Below are 19,948 nucleotides of genomic sequence, written 5' to 3' on the forward strand. Positions count from 1 at the left end.
TAACCATTATAACATAACCATCTGATATAACTACATAACCATTATACCATAACCATCTGATATAACTACATAACCATCTGACCATCTGATATAACTACATAACCATTATAACATAACCATCTGACCATCTGATATAACTATATAACCATTACAACATAACCATCTGATATAACTACATAACCATTATAACATAACCATCTGATATAACTACATAACCATTATAACATAACCATCTGATATAACTACATAACCATTATAACATAACCATCTGATATAACTACATAACCATTATAACATAACCATCTGATATAACTACATAACCATTATAACAAGATATAACTACATAACTACATAACTACATAACCATTATAACATAACCATCTGATATAACTACATAACCATTATAACATAACCATCTGATATAACTACATAACCATTATAACATAACCATCTGATATAACTACATAACCATTATAACATAACCATCTGATATAACTACATAACCATTATAACATAACCATCTGATATAACTACATAACCATTATAACATAACCATCTGATATAACTACATAATCATTATAACATAACCATCTGATATAACTACATAACCATTATAACATAACCATCTGATATAACTACATAACCATTATAACATAACCATCTGATATAACTACATAACCATTATAACATAACCATCTGATATAACTACATAACCATTATAACATAACCATCTGATATAACTACATAACCATTATAACATAACCATCTGATATAACTACATAACCATTATAACATAACCATCTGATATAACTACATAACCATTATAACATAACCATCTGATATAACTACATAACCATTATAACTTAGCCATCTGATATAACTACATAACCATTATAACATAACCATCTGATATAACTACATAACCATTATAACATAACCATCTGATATAACTACATAACCATCTGACCATCTGATATAACTACATAACCATTATAACATAACCATCTGATATAACTACATAACCATCTGACCATCTGATATAACTACATAACCATTATAACATAACCATCTGATATAACTACATAACCATTATAACATAACCATCTGATATAACTACATAACCATTATAACATAACCATCTGACCAACTGATATAACTACATAACCATTATAACATAACCATCTGATATAACTACATAACCATTATAACATAACCATCTGACCAACTGATATAACTACATAACCATTGGATGCCACCATGTGCCGCCATGTTCCTTGTAGTTCTTTGCCATCGGGCAGAGCTAGATGAAATAACGCCATTACAACCACATTACAACCAGAACTGGTTCAAATCTGGCTATAGTGACATCATTGCAACTGGGTTCTAGCTAATCACCGCAGAGCACGTGTCCCAAATGGTACTCCATTCACTATGTAGTTCACTACTTTGGACCAGGACCAATAGAGCTCTAGTCCAAAAAAGTAGTCCTCTATATAGGGAATAGATTGGCATTTGGGACATGGCCAACTGAAGCAGCCCCGATCATCAATATCTGTCTGTGTCTGCATTTTCTGCTTTTTTACCTGCATGCCAAAGGTCTTCACATGGTCAGAGAGCAGGACCATTTGTTTCAGCAACAAACCCCCATTTGAACCAAACAAAACGCTCAGCTAATCTGGATCGCTGCACATCTCTTGGTCGAGTATAGTAGTTATATATAGTATAGTAGTTATATATAGTGTGTAGTAGTTATATATAGTGTGTAGTAGTTATATATAGTGTATAGTAGGTATGTATGGTATAGTAGTAAGTATATAGTATAGTAGTTATGTACAGTATAGTAGTTTTGTATAGTATAGTAGTAAGTATATATTATAGTAGTTATATATAGTGTATAGTAATTAGTATGTAGTATAGTAGTTATGTATAGTATAGTAGTTATGCATAGTATAGTAGTTATGCATAGTAGAGTAGTTATATATAGTGTGTAGTAGTTATGTATAGTATAGTATGTATAGTATAGTAGTTATGTATAGTATAGTAGTAAGTATATAGTATAGTAGTTATATATAGTATAGTAAGTATATAGTATAGTAGTTATATATAGTGTATAGTAGTTAGTGTGTAGTATAGTAGTTATATATAGTGTATAGTAGTTAGTATGTAGTATAGTAGTATGTAGTATAGTAGTTATATATAGTGTATAGTAGTTAGTATGTAGTATAGTAGTTATATATAGTATATAGTGGTTTTATATATAGTATAGTACATATTATATAGTATAGAAGTTATATATAGTATAGTAGTTAGTGTATAGTATAGTAGTAATTTATAGTGTATAGTAGTTTTATACACAGTATACAGTATAGCACTTATGTATAGTATATAGTATAGTACTTATGTATAGTATAGTAGTTATTTATAGTATATAGTATAGTAGTTGTATTCATGTGTCCTTTGTGCTTTGTGTTTAAATATGTGTCATTACTGTATTGTTGGGTTATATTATACGGTTGTGTTTGGTTTTAATAACAAGCTTGTGTTGGTCTGTCTGTGCTGGGTTTAACAAAATGCTTTCAAGCTTACTGTCTATTTCAGTAGATAGAAGAGGAATTTAGACACAAGCAAGTACACAGACAAAATCTTCAGGCCTTTCTCAAAGTTTGACAGTTTTTCAATTTTTTATCGTAGCCTCATTTCCTGCCTTTAGGCATTTCCTGATTATTGACACAGTATATTTTTTAAAGGCTATTTTACCCATCTGTTCAGCAGCACGTATCAGCTAACAACAGAGACACGTACTTACTGCTATCAACAACAAACTGCTCATTGGACACAAATCAGAACAACTACTATGGAAATGGAACACAGACTATAAAGCAAGTCTTCTTCATGTGCATCTGTCCCAGATGGCACACTATTCCCTATGATGCGCACTATGGTCCCTGGTCAAAAGGAGTGTACTATATAGGGAACAGGGTGCCATATTTGGGACTGAGCCACACATGAAGACGACATGCTTTATATACAGTAATCTGTGTTCATTTTCATATTCGTTGTTCTGATTTGTGTCCAATTGGTAGTTCTTTGTTAATTGCAGTAGGTATATGTCAGACACTATAATTATAATAGCATTGGCTCTGTTGGGATAATTCATCATTTTCTCTTATGTAAAAAAATAAAAAACACACAAAGAACAATTAGAGCTGAAGTCAATCCAACATCCTGTGTTAGCAGCAATGTTTACGCAGTAGCTTTGTTTACACAACTACTACCTGTAAAAATGTGCAATTCTGACAACTAGAGGTACCTACCTACCTACCAGTGTCAGGAGAATATACGTGCTATTTCACATGTACACAAAACTATTGCATAATGCAATAGATACTTTATATGCATCTTGACAGGTTTTTCGTTGCAACTAGAAATGTGTTGTTGAAATTGGCCTCCGTGTAGATGAAGTCGACCACTGACCAAGATATTAATGTATGATTTATGTATGATTTACTAGATAAATTGGTATTGAAGACGTCTCCCGAAACACAGACAGACATCTAAAAGCAGGCCGACCTAGTCTCACCTTAATCCATCCCCACCACATCATCATAACCGTGGTCTGATCAGAGCCTTAGAGAGACATATGTACCCAGACCTGGGTTCAAGTAAAATTTGTTTTTAATTCTAATACTTTAAGCACCACGTTAAGTGGTGGAGTGCCAGGTGGGCGGAGTTTTGCGCTTGTGCAACTATTCCATTGGTTTCATAGCGTCAGGCAAGCTCAATCAAGCCCAGCTGAAGTATTTCAAATGATTTCAAGTAGTATTTGAACCCAGGTGTGATGTAACAGCCATACAACGCTTCATCTCTGCCTAACGGTTTGTTATCAGTGCCCGTGTGTGATCTGTGTTGCCTAGGTTACGCCCCGGTGACAGGCATGTGCCACCCTCTGAGGAGCTGCACTCTGAACCACGAGGACGGATTCTCCTCGGCCTTCGTGGTGGCGCACGAGACCGGACATGTGTAAGTCATCGCAGCACACAGGCTGGGTCCCAAGTGGCGCCCTCTTCCCTGTTGTTCACTACTGTTGACCCAAGTGGCACCCTCTTCCCTGTTGTCCACTACTGTCGTCCCAAGTGGCGCCCTCCTCCCTGTTGTCCACTACTTTCGTCCCAAGTGGCGCCCTTCTCCCTGTTGTTCACTACTGTTGACCCAAGTGGCACCCTCTTCCCTGTTGTTCACTACTGTTGTCCCAAGTGGCACCCTCTTCCCTGTTGTTCACTACTGTTGTCCCAAGTGGCACCCTTTTCCCTGTTGTTCACTACTGTTGACCAGGGTCCTACGGGACCTGTGAGCCCCATAGCTTGAAGAAACTAAAAGGAATACAAGCAAAGAGCTGCGTGTCAACAGAGAGTCAACAGTAGTGCCCTATATAGGAAATAGAGTCAACAGTAGTGCCCTACATAGGGAACAGAGAGTCAACAGTAGTGCTCTATATAGGGAACAGAGAGTCAACAGTAGTGCCCTCTATAGGGAACAGAGAGTCAACAGTAGTGCCCTATATAGGGAACAGAGAGTCAACAGTGGTGCCCTATATAGGGAACAGAGAGTCAACAGTAGTGCCCTATATAGGGAATAGAGAGTCAACAGTAATGCCCTATATAGGGAACAGAGAGTCAACAGTAATGCCCTATATAGGGAACAGAGAGTCAACAGTAATGCCCTATATAGGGAACAGAGATTCAACAGTAGTGCCCTATATAGGGAACAGAGAGTCAACAGTAATGCCCTATATAGGGAACAGAGAGTCAACAGTAGTGCCCTATATAGGGAACAGAGAGTCAACAGTAGTGCCCTATATAGGGAACAGAGAGTCAACAGTGGTGCCCTATATATGGAACAGAGAGTCAACAGTAGTGCCCTATATAGGGAACAGAGAGTCAACAGTAATGCCCTATATAGGGAACAGAGAGTCAACAGTAATGCCCTATATAGGGAACAGAGAGTCAACAGTAATGCCCTATATAGGGAACAGAGAGTCAACAGTAATGCCCTATATAGGGAACAGAGAGTCAACAGTAGTGCCCTATATAGGGAACAGAGAGTCAACAGTAGTGCCCTATATAGGGAACAGAGAGTCAACAGTGGTGCCCTATATAGGGAACAGAGAGTCAACAGTAGTGCCCTATATAGGGAACAGAGAGTCAACAGTAATGCCCTATATAGGGAACAGAGAGTCAACAGTAATGCCCTCTATAGGGAACAGAGAGTCAACAGTGGTGCCCTATTTAGGGAACAGAGAGTCATTTGAGACTGGCTTTGTGTTTGAGCGTAATACTGTGTTTTGCTCATCAATAACTCAGGTACCATTTCAACAGGTTAGGTATGGAACATGACGGACAGGGGAATCGTTGTTCTGACGAGACCAGCATGGGGAGCATCATGGCACCGCTGGTCCAAGCAGCCTTCCATCGCTACCACTGGTCACGCTGCAGTAAACAGGAACTGAACCGATACATCCAGTAGGTGCAGCCTTCACCGTACCACTGACTAGGGTTCTGACAACTTTCCCAGAATTCACAGCTTTTCCAGGAATCCTGGTCACTGACATAAGACTGACATCACTGACATATATCACTGACATGTATCACTGACCTATATCACTGACATATATCACTGACCTATCACTGACCTTTCACTGACCTATATTACTGACCTATCACTGACCTTTCACTGACATATATCACTGACATATATCACTGACCTGTATCACTGACCTGTATCACTGACATGTATCACTGACATATATCACTGACCTATATCACTGACATATATCACTGACACGTATCACTGACCTATATCACTGACCTTTCACTGACATATATCACTGACATGTATCACTTACATATATCACTGACCTATATCACTGACCTATATCACTGACATATATCACTGACATGTATCACTGACCTATATCACTGACCTATATCACTGACTTATATCACTGACATATATCACTAACCTATACCACTGACCTATACCACTGACCTATCACTGACCTTTCACTGACCTATATCACTGACATATATCACTGACATGTATCACTGACCTATATCACTGACCTATATCACTGACCTATCACTGACCTTTCACTGACATATATCACTGACATGTATCACTGACCTATATCACTGACCTATATCACTGACTTATATCACTGACATATATCACTGACCTATACCACTGACCTATACCACTGACCTATCACTGACCTTTCACTGACCTATATCACTGACCTATCAGAGACATGTATCACTGACCTATACCACTGACCTTTCACTGACATGTATCACTGACCTATCACTGACCTATATCACTGACCTATATCACTGACATGTATCATTGACCTATATCACTGACATATATCACTAACATGTATCACTGACCTATATCACTGACATGTATCACTGACATATCAGAGACATGTATCACTGACCTATACCACTGACCTTTCACTGACATGTATCACTGACCTATCACTGACCTATATCACTGACCTATACCACTGACATGTATCACTGACATGTATCACTGACCTATATCACTGACCTATATCACTGACCTATATCACTGACATGTATCATTGACCTATATCACTGACATATATCACTGACATGTATCACTGACATATATCACTGACATATATCACTGACATATATCACTGACCTATATCACTGACATATATCACTGACATGTATCACTGACATGTATCACTGACATGTATCACTGACATATATCACTGACCTATATCACTGACCTATATCACTGACATATATCACTGACATGTATCACTGACATATATCACTGACATATATCATTGACCTATCACTGACATGTATCACTGACCTATATCACTGACATGTATCACTGACATATATCACTGACATGTATCACTGACCTATATCACTGACCTATATCACTGACCTATCAGAGACATGTATCACTGACCTATCACAGACATATATCACTGACCTATATCACAGACATATATCACTGACCTATATCACAGACATGTATCACTGACCTATATCAAGTCAACAGTGAAGAGGAAACTCTGGGATGCTGGCCTTCTAGTTCCTCTGTCCAGTGTCTGTGTCTTAATCTTTTCCTTTTATTGGTCAGGTTGAGATATGGCTTTTTCTTTGCAACTCTGCCTAGAAGGCCAGCATCACGGAGTCACCTCTTCACTGTTGACGTTGAGACTGGTGTTCTGCCTAGAAGGCCAGCATCCCGGAGTCACCTCTTCACTGTTGACGTTGAGACTGGTGTTCTGCCTAGAAGGCCAGCATCCCGGAGTCACCTCTTCACTGTTGACGTTGAGACTGGTGTTCTGCCTAGAAGGCCAGCATCCCGGAGTCTCCTCTTCACTGTTGACGTTGAGACTGGTGTTCTGCCTAGAAGGCCAGCATCCCGGAGTCTCCTCTGGAGTCTCCTCTTCACTGTTGACATTGAGACTGGTGTTCTGCCTAGAAGGCCAGCATCCCGGAGTCTCCTCTGGAGTCTCCTCTTCACTGTTGATGTTGAGACTGGTGTTCTGCCTAGAAGGCCATCATCCCGGAGTCTCCTCTGGAGTCGCCTCTTCACTGTTGATGTTGAGACTGGTGTTCTGCCTAGAAGGCCAGCATCCCGGAGTCGCATCTGGAGTCGCCTCTTCACTGTTGACGTTGAGACTGGTGTTCTGCCTAGAAGGCCAGCATCCCGGAGTCGCCTCTTCACTGTTGACGTTGAGACTGGTGTTTTGCGGGTACTATTTAATGAAGTTGCCAGCTGAGGACTTGTTTCTCAAACTAGACACTCTAATGTACTTGTCCTCTTGCTCATGTGTGCACCGGGGCCTCCCACTTCTCTTTCTATTCTGGTTAGAGACAGTTTGCTCTGTTCTGTGAAGGGAGAAGTACACAGCATTGTACGAGAGCTTCAGTTTGTTGGCAATTTCTCGCATGGAATAGCCTTCATTTCTCAGAACAAGAATAGACTGACGAATTTCAGAAAAAAGTTATTTGTTTCTGGCCAGTTTGAGCATGTAATCGAACCTACAAATGCTGATGCTCCAGAAACTCAACTAGTCTAAAGAAGACCAGTTTTATTGCTTCTTTAATTAGCACTACAGTTTCCAGCTGTGCTAACATAATTGCAAAAGGGTTTTCTAATGATCAATTAGACTTGGATGAGCTAACACAGCATGCCATTGGAACACGGGAGTGATGGTTGCTGATGATGGGCCTCTGTACGCCTATGTAGATATTCCATAAAAAAATCTGCCGTTTCCAGCTACAATAGTGATTTACAACATTAACAATGTCTACACTGTATTTCTGATCAATTTGATCAGCTCTAATGACTGTCTCTGTTCGGATGTGTCTTATCCCTCCATCTCTTATGACTGTCTCTGTTCTGATGTGTTTTATCTCCCTCCATCTCTTATGACTGTCTCTGTTCTGATGTGTTTTTATCTCCATCTCTTATGACTGTCTCTGTTCTGATGTGTCTTATCTCCCTCCAGCTCTTATGACTGTCTCTGTTCTGATGTGTCTTATCCCTCCGTCTCTTATGACTGTCTCTGTTCTGATGTGTCTTATCTCCCTCCATCTCTTATGACTGTCTCTGTTCTGATGTGTCTTATCTCCCTCCATCTCTTATGACTGTCTCTGTTCTGATGTGTCTTATCCCTCCATCTCTTATGACTGTCTCTGTTCTTATGTGTCTTATCTCCCTCCATCTCTTATGACTGTCTCTGTTCTGATGTGTCTTATCCCTCCATCTCTTATGACTGTCTCTGTTCTGATGTGTCTTATCTCCCTCCATCTCTTATGATTGTCTCTGTTCGGATGTGTTTTATCTCCAGCTCTTATAACTGTCTCTTTTCTGACGTGTCTTATCTCCCTCCATCTCTTATGAATGTCTCTGTTCTGATGTGTCTTATCTCCCTCCATCTCTTATGATTGTCTCTGTTCGGATGTGTTTTATCTCCAGCTCTTATGACTGTCTCTTTTCTGACGTGTCTTATCTCCCTCCATCTCTTATGACTGTCTCTGTTCTGATGTGTCTTATCCCTCCAGCTCTTATGACTGTCTCCTGGACAACCCTTTTGAACACAAGTGGCCCAAGCTTCCTGAGCTACCTGGGATTAACTACTCCATGGACGAGCAGTGTCGTTTTGATTTCGGCGTGGGCTACAAGATGTGCACCGCTGTAAGTCCCCTCCAGCAGCTAGCTAGACCCCTGAGATCTGAGAATAACAATTGTGACCGTTGGTGACGGGGCAGCCTGTCAATGTGTGTCCCGAATGGCACCCTATTCCGTATATAGTGCACTGCTTTTTTACCAGGGCCCATCAGGGAATATCTTGCCATTTGGGACGCAGATTTAGGACTGCATGGGGCACTCAGTACCACTCAGGACTTTGATCTTCTGAGGATGGGATTCAAATATTACACAGGTTAGTCTTAGATGGAGCAGGGTCCTGCGTTCTCCTTATTATCCCCCTGGTCCATATGCTTAGATAGTGGGCAGCTTTTTCACTGTTTGAGATTGCAGAGGGGCCATGACTTCTGGGAAGAGACTAGGTGACCCGTAGACTGGCCACGGAAATGCACTAACTACCTCTCATCTCTCTCTCTGACCACCTCTTCCGTTCTCTCTCCTCTTCTCTCTGATCTCCTTTTCCCTACTCTCTCCTCTTCTCTCTGACATCCTCTTCCCTACTCTCTCTCTCTTTGTCTCTCTCTTTGTCTCTCTCTTTGTCTCTCTCTTTGTCTCTCTCTCTCTGTCTCTGTCTCTGTCTCTTTCTCTCTCTCTGTCTCTCTCTCTCTTTCTCTCTGTCTCTGTCTCTCTGTCTCTCTCTGTCTCTGTCTCTCTCTCTCTCTCTCTTTCTCTCTATCTCTCTCTCTCGCTCTCTCTTTGTCTCTCTCTCTCTCTCTCTCTCTCTCTCTGTCTCTGTCTCTTTCTCTCTCTCTGTCTCTCTCTCTCTTTCTCTCTGTCTCTGTCTCTCTGTCTCTCTCTGTCTCTCTCTCTCTCTCTCTCTCTCTCTCTCTCTCTCTGTCTCTCTGTCTCTGTCTCTGTCTCTGTCTCTGTCTCTTACTGTCTCTGTCTCTCTCTGTCTCTCTCTGTCTCTTTCTGTCTCTCTGTCTCTCTGTCTCTCTCTCTCTCTCTCTCTCTCTCTCTCTCTCTCTCTCTCTCTCTCTCCCCTATAGTTCCGGACCTACGATCCCTGCAAGCAGCTGTGGTGTAGTCACCCTGACAACCAGTACTTTTGTAAGACCAAGAAGGGTCCTCCGGTGGATGGGACGGAGTGTGCACCGTCGAAGGTGGGAAATGGTTCGAAAACAAACCATGGATTTCTGATGACAATAGATACACCTAATAATATACAGTGCTATACTTCATCTTTAGAAACAGTTCTCCAAAAAGTACACAATTACTTGAAGAAATTTTACTAAATTAATATTAGAAATAACATATCGGCCCGTTTGAATGTTACAATAATTTTTGGTGGGTGCTTATATTTGTTCTATGTCCCACATGTACTGATGTCCAACTGCAATGGCTGTGTAACACAGGTGGCACCTAACCCATACATTTAAGGAGCATTTAATCAGCTATTCATACTTCACAGACAAATAGTGTTCACTCTCATGTTCTACCCATGTTCCTTTAACCAGGATTGCTCGAAGCATAACAGTTGTCGTGAACTCTGACCCAGGAGATGTTCAGGGCTCATTCTAGCCATGGTTTTAATGCTAACGGAGCCAACGAATGGATAAAAAGATATTGTATACATGAATGCACTGTTGACTCCACTGTCTCCTTTCTGAAAAAAAAATATATAAAACGTTGTTTTTTAAAATTAAGTACACAATAGTTCAAATGGATAAACAGAAGGAACAGTTTGAATGTACTTACTAAGCATTTAATTAGCGTGAAGTTAGCATTTCATTGGCTAGTCATGATTAATGGAGTGATGGAGTAGAGTAGCCGTCATCGCTCTATAGAGTTGTTATATACCATTGACATGGTCAGGGCTCCATTCTAGCCATGGTTTTAATGAGAATAGGGCTGATAAATGGACAGATAGTCTATGTACTGTATGTACTGTATGTCCTGTTGACTCTCCTGTGTCCTGTCTGTTTAGTGGTGCTTCAAGGGCCACTGTATCTGGCGCTCCTCTAACCAGCCTCAGGGCCATGACGGTAACTGGGGGTCCTGGACTAAGTTTGGGTCCTGCTCCAGAACCTGTGGAGGTGGAGTACGCTCCCGGAGCAGAACTTGTAACAACCCCGTGTGAGTGTCTGTCACAGGGGAACAGGTGGGGAGGGCATTGTGGGTAGTGTGGGTAGAGATGTATTAATCTGGCTCCGAGGTGGGTTCTTAGGTCTCCTCACTGACGTTATCCTCTGCATCCTGTTAGGACTTCTACCTAGATCCTGTTAGGACTTCTACCTACATCCTGTTAGGACTTCTACCTACATCCTGTTAGGACTTCTACCTACATCCTGTTAGGACTTTTACCTACAACCTGTTAGAACTTCTACCTACATCATGTTAGGACTTCTACCTACATCCTGTTAGGACTTCTACCTACATCCTGTTAGGACTTCTACCTACAGGCTATATGATTCATACACATAATGTGACATGTAGTTGACAGATACTTGGTCTGTTTAGTCAGAGACGTGTCAGAGGATGTCTGAAGGAAAGCCGAGGGGGATCATGTGTTTCTTTACGTTTTAACACTGTGTGTGTGTGTGTGTGTGTGTGTGTGTGTGTGTGTGTGTGTGTGTGTGTGTGTGTGTGTGTGTGTGTGTGTGTGTGTGTGTGTGTGTGTGTGTGTGTGTGTGTGTGTGTGTGTGTGTGTGTGTGTGACTTTATGCGTATACTGTATGTGAGTATGTGCCATCTAAATAATAATGAACCCTGTGTACTACATCATGACCCTGAGTAGAGACTCAGATCTCAGATCTAGTTAAATGGAACTAATCACTGAACCTGGACGACAGACCCAGTTCTACCCTGATCCACATTACAGTTAAATTAAACTAATCACTGAACCTGAACGACAGGCCCAGTTCTACCCTGATCCACATTACAGTTAAATTAAACTAATCACTGAACCTGAACGACAGGCCCAGTTCTACCCTGATCCACATTACAGTTAAATTAAACTAATCACTGAACCTGAACGACAGGCCCAGTTCCAACCTGATCCACATTACAGTTAAATTAAACTAATCACTGAACCTGAACGACAGGCCCTCCTGGGATGTATCCCAAATTGCATTCTATTCACTGCACTACTTTTGACCTGGGTCCATAGGGAATAGGGTGCTATTTGGGATACACGCTGGGTGTTGATTACTGGGTTGCTTGTTTATTGTTTCCGTGTTGTCGCCCCCCCCCCTGTCTCCAGGCCTGCGTACGGCGGTCGGGATTGCCCCGGGTCCACCTTCGATTACCAGATGTGTAACATGGAGGAGTGTGTCGGACCCTACGAGGACTTCCGCGCTCAACAGTGTGTCCAGAGGAGCAACAAATATCACAAGAACACCAAGCACACCTGGCTACCTTACGAACACCCAGATGGTAGGACACAGCCTGCTTCCCAAATGGAACACTATGCCTTTTAGTTTGGGGTTTGGGGTGGCAGAAGAGATACAATGCAAACTTTCTCTTGTCATTTATTTAGTTTATCTTCACTCAGTCAGGACTAAAGGATGTGTTCATTTTGATTTCTTTCTCTAGGGAGATTTACTAGCCACAGTGCTTCTGCCTCTGTGTTGCTTTCTCTCTGGTATCTTAGACTGGTTATCCTCTAGGGAGTTTTACTAGCCACAGTGCCTCTGCGTTGCTTTCTCTCTGGTATCTTAGACTGGGTATCCTCTAGGGAGTTTTACTAGCCACAGTGCCTCTGCGTTGCTTTCTCTCTGGTATCTTAGACTGGGTATCCTCTAGGGAGTTTTACTAGCCACAGTGCCTCTGCGTTGCTTTCTCTCTGGTATCTTAGACTGGGTATCCTCTAGGGAGTTTTACTAGCCACAGTGCCTCTGCGTTGCTTTCTCTCTGGTATCTTAGACTGGGTATCCTCTAGGGAGTTTTACAAGCCACAGTGCCTCTGCCTCTGCGTTACTTTCTCTCTGGTATCTTAGACTGGGTATCCTCTAGGGAGTTTTACTAGCCACAGTGCCTCTGCCTCTGCGTTACTTTCTCTCTGGTATCTTAGACTGGGTATCCTCTAGGGAGTTTTACTAGCCACAGTACTTCTGCCTCTGCGTTGCTTTCTCTCTGGTATCTTAGACTGGGTATCCTCTAGGGAGTTTTACTAGCCACAGTGCTTCTGCCTCTGCGTTACTTTCTCTCTGGTATCTTAGACTGGGTATCCTCTAGGGAGTTTTACTAGCCACAGTGCCTCTGCGTTGCTTTCTCTCTGGTATCTTAGACTGGGTATCCTCTAGGGAGTTTTACTAGCCACAGTGCTTCTGCCTCTGCGTTACTTTCTCTCTGGTATCTTAGACTGGGTATCCTCTAGGGAGTTTTACTAGCCACAGTGCCTCTGCGTTGCTTTCTCTCTGGTATCTTAGACTGGGTATCCTCTAGGGAGTTTTACTAGCCACAGTGCCTCTGCCTCTGCATTACTCTCTCTCTGGTATCTTAGACTGGGTATCCTCTAGGGAGTTTTACTAGCCACAGTGCCTCTGCGTTGCTTTCTCTCTGGTATCTTAGACTGGGTATCATCTAGAGAGTTTTACTAGCCACAGTGCTTCTACCTCTGCATTGCTTTCTCTCTGGTATCTTAGACTGGGTATCCTCTAGGGAGTTTTACTAGCCACAGTACTTCTGCCTCTGCGTTACTTTCTCTCTGGTATCTTAGACTGGGTATCCTCTAGGGAGTTTTACTAGCCACAGTGCCTCTGCGTTACTTTCTCTCTGGTATCTTAGACTGGGTATCCTCTAGGGAGTTTTACTAGCCACAGTGCCTCTGCGTTGCTTTCTCTCTGGTATCTTAGACTGGGTATCCTCTAGGGAGTTTTACTAGCCACAGTGCCTCTGCGTTGCTTTCTCTCTGGTATCTTAGACTGGGTATCCTCTAGGGAGTTTTACTAGCCACAGTGCTTCTGCCTCTGCCTTGCTTTCTCTCTGGTATCTTAGACTGGGTATCCTCTAGGGAGTTTTACTAGCCACAGTGCCTCTGCCTCTGCGTTACTTTCTCTCTGGTATCTTAGACTGGGTATCCTCTAGGGAGTTTTACTAGCCACAGTGCTTCTGTCTCTGCATTACTTTCTCTCTGGTATCTTAGACTGGGTATCTGAAAAACACTTAGTGACAACTGCTGATGTAAAAAGGGCTTTATAAAATGCATTTGATTGATTGATTGATCTTCACCCGTGTAGAGGCTCACAAGTGTGAATTGAGCTGTCAGTCCAAAGAGACCGGTGAGGTGGTGGTCATGAACCAGGTGATGCATGATGGGACGCGGTGCAGCTACACAGACCCTTTCAGTGTCTGCACCCGGGGGGAATGTCTGGTATGTACAGTATAGCTATCTCTCTATCTATACCGCTCTCTATCTATACCTCTCTCTATCTATACCTCTCTATCTATACCTCTCTATCTATACCTCTCTATCTATACCTCTCTATCTGTACCTCTCTCTATCTATACCTCTCTATCTGTACCTCTCTCTATCTATACCTCTCTATCTATACCTCTCTATCTATACCTCTCTATCTGTACCTCTCTCTATCTGTACCTCTCTCTATCTGTACCTCTCTCTATCTATACCTCTATCTAAACCTCACTATCTATACCTCTATCTACACCTCTCTATCTATACCTCTCTATCTATACCTATCTATCTGTACCTCTCTATCTATACCTCTATCTATACCTCTCTCTATCTGTACCTCTCTCTATCTGTACCTCTCTATCTACACCTCTTTATATATACCTCTCTACCTGTACCTCTCTATCTGTACCTCTCTCTCTATACCTCTCTATCTGTTCCTCTCTCTATCTGTACCTCTCTCTATCTATACCCCTATCTATACCTCTCTATCTATACCTCTCTATCTGTACCTCTCTATCTATACCTCTCTATCTGTACCTCTCTATCTATACCTCTCTATATAGACCTCTCTATCTATACCTCTCTATCTATACCTCTCTATCTATACATCTCTATCTATACCTCTCTCTCTATACCTCTCTCTATCTATACCTCTCTATATGTACCTCTCTCTATCTGTACCTCTCTCTATCTATACCTCTCTATCTGTACCTCTCTCTATCTATACCTCTCTATATCTACAGTGGCTTCAGTGCCTCTCTCTCTCTCTGTTTCTCTCTCTCTCTCTCTGTTTCTCTCTCTCTCTCTCTCTGTTTCTCTCTCTCTCTCTCTCTCTCTCTCTCTCTCTCTGTCTCTCTCTCTCTGTCTCTCTCTCTCTCTCTCTCTCTGTCTCTCTCTCTCTCTCTGTCTCTCTCTCTCTCTCTGTCTCTCTCTCTCTCTCTCTCTCTCTCTCTCTGTCTATCTGTTTCTCTCTCTCTGTCTCTCTCTCTCTGTTTCTCTCTCTCTCCCCCTCTGTCTTTCCATGAAGTCTACTTAATGCTTTGATTGGAGGTTAGATACCATAACAGACGTTGGCATTTTCCAGACCAGACCAAAACGTTTGTAGATTGAGGGGCCAGATTCAACATATGTTATGTCTCCCTTACCAATCTGTGTCTTGGATAGATTGGTATCGCTTCTATAGCAGAAGTCTGGAGAGTAGTGTTCCACTGCAAGTCAGACAGCCTAGAAGGAGCCTCCCCCAGCCTAGACTGAGCCTCCCCAGCCTAGACTGAGCCTCTCCCAGCCTAGACTGAGCCTCCCGCCGCCTAATCTCAGTCAGTGTAAAAGTCAGACAGCCTAGAAGGAGCCTCCCCGAGCCTAGATTGAGCCTCCCCCAGCCTAATCTCAGTCAGTGTAAAAGTCAGACAGCCTAGAAGGAGCCTCCCCCAGCCTAGACTGAGCCTCCCCCAGCCTAATCTCAGTCAGTGTAAAAGTCAGACAGCCTAGAAGGAGCCTCCCCCAGCCTAGACTGAGCCTCCCCCAGCCTAGAAGGAGCCTCCCCCAGCCTAATCTCAGTCAGTGTAAAAATCAGACAGCCTAGAAGGAGCCTCCCCCAGCCTAATCTCAGTCAGTGTAAAAGTCAGACAGCCTAGAAGGAGCCTCCCCCAGCCTAGACTGAGCCTCCCCCAGCCTAATCTCAGTCAGTGTAAAAGTCAGACAGCCTAGAAGGAGCCTCCCCCAGCCTAGACTGAGCCTCCCCCAGCCTAATCTCAGTCAGTGTAAAAATCAGACAGCCTAGAAGGAGCCTCCCCCAGCCCAATCTCAGTCAGTGTAAAAATCAGACAGCATAGGAGCCTCCCCCAGCCTAGACTGAGCCTCCCCCAGACTAATCTCAGTCAGTGTAAAAGTCAGACAGCCTAGAAGGAGCCTCCCCAGCCTAGACTGAGCCTCCCCCAGCCTAATCTCAGTCAGTGTAAAAGTCAGACAGCCTAGAAGGAGCCTCCCCCAGCCTAATCTCAGTCAGTGTAAAAGTCAGACAGCCTGGAAGGAGCCTCTCCCAGCCTAGAAGGAGCCTCCCCCAGCCTAATCTCAGTCAGTGTAAAGGTCAGACAGCCTAGAAGGAGCCTCCCCCAGCCTAGACTGAGCCTCCCCCAGCCTAATCTCAGTCAGTGTAAAAGTCAGACAGCCTAGAAGGAGCCTCCCCCAGCCTAGACTGAGCCTCCCCCAGCCTAATCTCAGTCAGTGTAAAAATCAGACAGCCTAGAAGGAGCCTCCTACAGCCTAATCTCAGTCAGTGTAAAAATCAGACAGCCTAGAAGGAGCCTCCCCCAGCCTAATCTCAGTCAGTGTAAAAATCAGACAGCCTAGAAGGAGCCTCCTACAGCCTAATCTCAGTCAGTGTAAAAATCAGACAGCCTAGAAGGAGCCTCCCCCAGCCTAATCTCAGTCAGTGTAAAAGTCAGACAGCCTAGAAGGAGCCTCCCCCAGCCTAGACTGAGCCTCCCCCAGCCTAATCTCAGTCAGTGTAAAAATCAGACAGCCTAGAAGGAGCCTCCCCCAGCCCAATCTCAGTCAGTGTAAAAATCAGACAGCCTAGAAGGAGCCTCCCCTTGGTTGATTGACTGACTGTGCCCTTCTCTCTCCCAGCATGTGGGCTGCGACAAAGAGGTTGGCTCGTACAAACAAGAAGACAAGTGTGGAGTGTGTGGTGGGGACAACTCCCACTGTCGCACTGTCAAACTGACCCTCACCAAGACACCAAAGAAAACAGGTAACATTCACCAGGGTGAAACCACACTTCAGAACATTGTGTTATTTCAATTATCAATCAATACTTGATGTTGAGAAATAGATATTACAGCCTGAAAGCCCTAAAATCCTCTCCGACATTCTTAGGCAGAACCCTTTTGAGTTCCATGTAGAACCCTTTCCACACAGGGTTCTACATGGAATCCAAAATAGTTCTACCTGGAATCAAAAAGGGTTCTACCTGGAACCATAAAGGTTTCTCCTATGGGGACAGCTGAAGAACCCTTCTGGAAGCCTTGGTTCTAAGAGTGTAATGTGCGTCCCACTGTGTTATGAATTCCCAGTTGGTGACCCTTGACTCTTGATAGGAGTCGCCGGCAGGTGAGTTCACGACACACTACACTATTTTATTTACCCTGTGTTCACCCAGCTACAGCCCTTGACATGTACACAGACTAAACACAAAACACTGCTATCACCGGTTCATATACAACAGTATAATTAGACACGACACGTTTCTCCTCTGTTAGAGTCACTAGTAGGCCTGGGGTTGTCTGTATCATGGCTCTCAGAGTAGGACTTTGGTCTTTTAGATTACAATGAATAAGGTTACATGGACAGGGGGGGGGAGGGCCTGATCCTAGATCAGCACTGCTACTGTAACGAGTTTCGTCTTCATACGAAGGAGAGTCGGACCAAAATGCAGCGTGTGGTTTACGATCCATGTTTATTAATAATACGAAACACGAATCTCCAATACAATACTACAAAACGTAACGAACGTAACGAAAACCTAAACAGCCTATCTGGTGAAAAAACACATAGACAGGAACAATCACCCACAAACACACAGTGAAACCCAGGCTACCTAAATATGGTTCCCAATCAGAGACAATGACGAACACCTGCCTCTGACTGAGAACCATATCAGGCTGAACATAGAAATAGACAAACAAGACCTGAAACATAGAATACCCACTCAGATCACACCCTGACCAATCAAAACATAGAAAATACAAAGTAAACTATGGTCAGGGCGTGACAGCTACTCTGAAACCTATGATAAACATCGTCCCTGGTCTGTTGTTATTCTGTGGCTCATTGGATTAACTCCATGACCAACCCGTTGTCTGGTTGTCTTGTTGTCCTGTAGACCCGCTGAAGATGTTTCATACTGTCTTGTTGTCCTATAGACATGCTGAAGATGTTTCATATTGTCTTGTTGTCCTATAGACCTGCTGAAGATGTTTCATATTGTCTTGTTGTCCTGTAGACATGGTGATGTTTCATATTGTCTTGTTGTCCTGTAGACATGCTGAATATGTTTCATATTGTCTTGTTGTCCTGTAGACCTGCTGAAGATGTTTCATATTGTCTTGTTGTCCTGTAGACCTGCTGAAGATGTTTCATATTGTCTTGTTGTGTTGTCCTATAGACCTGCTGAAGATGTTTCATATTGTCTTGTTGTCCTATAGACCTGCTGAAGATGTTTCATATTGTCTTGTTGTGTTGTCCTATAGACATGGTGATGTTTCATATTGTCTTGTTGTCCTATAGACATGGTGATGTTTCATATTGTCTTGTTGTCCTATAGACCTGCTGAAGATGTTTCATATTGTCTTGTTGTCCTATAGACCTGCTGAAGATGTTTCATATTGTCTTGTTGTGTTGTCCTATAGGCATGCTGAAGATGTTTGATATTCCGATCGGTGCCCGGCACATCGTTATAGAGGAGAATGAGACTTCCTCCCACATAATTGGTAAGTGTGTCTCGTTACAGCAGCATAAAACACCTTTGGGATGAATTGGAATGACGACTGTAAGCCAGACCTAATCACCCAACATCAGTGCCCCCGACCTCACTAATGCTCTTGTGGCTGAATGGAAGCAAGTCCCCACAGCGATGTTCCAACATCTAGGGGAAAGCCTTCCCAAAAGAGTGGAGGCTGTTATAGCAGCAAAGGGGGGGACCAACTCCATATTAATGACCATTATTTAGGAATGAGATATTCAACAAGCTTTTGGCCAAGTAGTGTACATTTACAGTTGGGACATCCGCAGAGCATGACTACAGAACACAACACACACACACACACACACACACACACACACACACACACACACACACACACACGCACAACCCCACCCACACACATTTCCTGTATGATCATCAGCAGTGCATGACTGCAGATCATTTGACTGCCACCAATTAGCCCTGTAGAGTTTTAGCCTGTTAGTAATGCTCGCCAGCAGTGCATGACTGCAGATCATTTGACTGATCATTAGCCCTGGAGAGTTTTAGCCTGTTAGTAATGCTCGCCAGCAGTGCATGACTGCAGATCATTTGACTGATCATTAGCCCTGTAGAGTTTTAGCCTGTTAGTAATGCTCGCCAGCAGTGCATGACTGCAGATCATTTGACTGATCATTAGCCCTGGAGAGTTTTAGCCTGTTAGTAATGCTCGCCAGCAGTGCATGAGTGCAGATCATTTGACTGATCATTAGCCCTGGAGAGTTTTAGCCTGTTAGTAATGCTCACCAGCAGTGCATGACTGCAGATCATTTGACTGATCATTAGCCCTGTAGAGTTTTAGCCTGTTA

At 42.9% G+C, this 19,948-nt stretch overlaps 1 protein-coding gene across 2 annotated transcripts in view; it reads left to right on the forward strand.

Moving 5' to 3' along the window:
- The window catches only part of LOC139413592 (A disintegrin and metalloproteinase with thrombospondin motifs 14-like), a 95,356-nt gene extending 76,084 nt beyond the window's left edge, over window positions 1–19,272 (forward strand). The window contains exons 7-15 of one of the 2 annotated variants that reach the window (XM_071161146.1): window positions 3,915–4,020; window positions 5,376–5,519; window positions 9,117–9,249; window positions 10,251–10,364; window positions 11,189–11,337; window positions 12,464–12,636; window positions 14,442–14,575; window positions 17,246–17,369; window positions 19,027–19,272. In XM_071161146.1, the coding sequence (XP_071017247.1) occupies window positions 3,915–4,020; window positions 5,376–5,519; window positions 9,117–9,249; window positions 10,251–10,364; window positions 11,189–11,337; window positions 12,464–12,636; window positions 14,442–14,575; window positions 17,246–17,369; window positions 19,027–19,151 (1,202 nt within the window). In that variant the 3' untranslated portion in view covers window positions 19,152–19,272. The remainder of the gene's footprint in view (window positions 1–3,914; window positions 4,021–5,375; window positions 5,520–9,116; window positions 9,250–10,250; window positions 10,365–11,188; window positions 11,338–12,463; window positions 12,637–14,441; window positions 14,576–17,245; window positions 17,370–19,026) is intronic. The other variant, XM_071161135.1, reaches the window with a different exon arrangement.
- The last annotated feature ends 676 nt before the right edge of the window (window positions 19,273–19,948 follow it).

This window comes from Oncorhynchus clarkii, chromosome 1, assembly GCF_045791955.1.
Source record: "Oncorhynchus clarkii lewisi isolate Uvic-CL-2024 chromosome 1, UVic_Ocla_1.0, whole genome shotgun sequence".
NCBI classification, from domain to species: domain Eukaryota; kingdom Metazoa; phylum Chordata; class Actinopteri; order Salmoniformes; family Salmonidae; genus Oncorhynchus; species Oncorhynchus clarkii.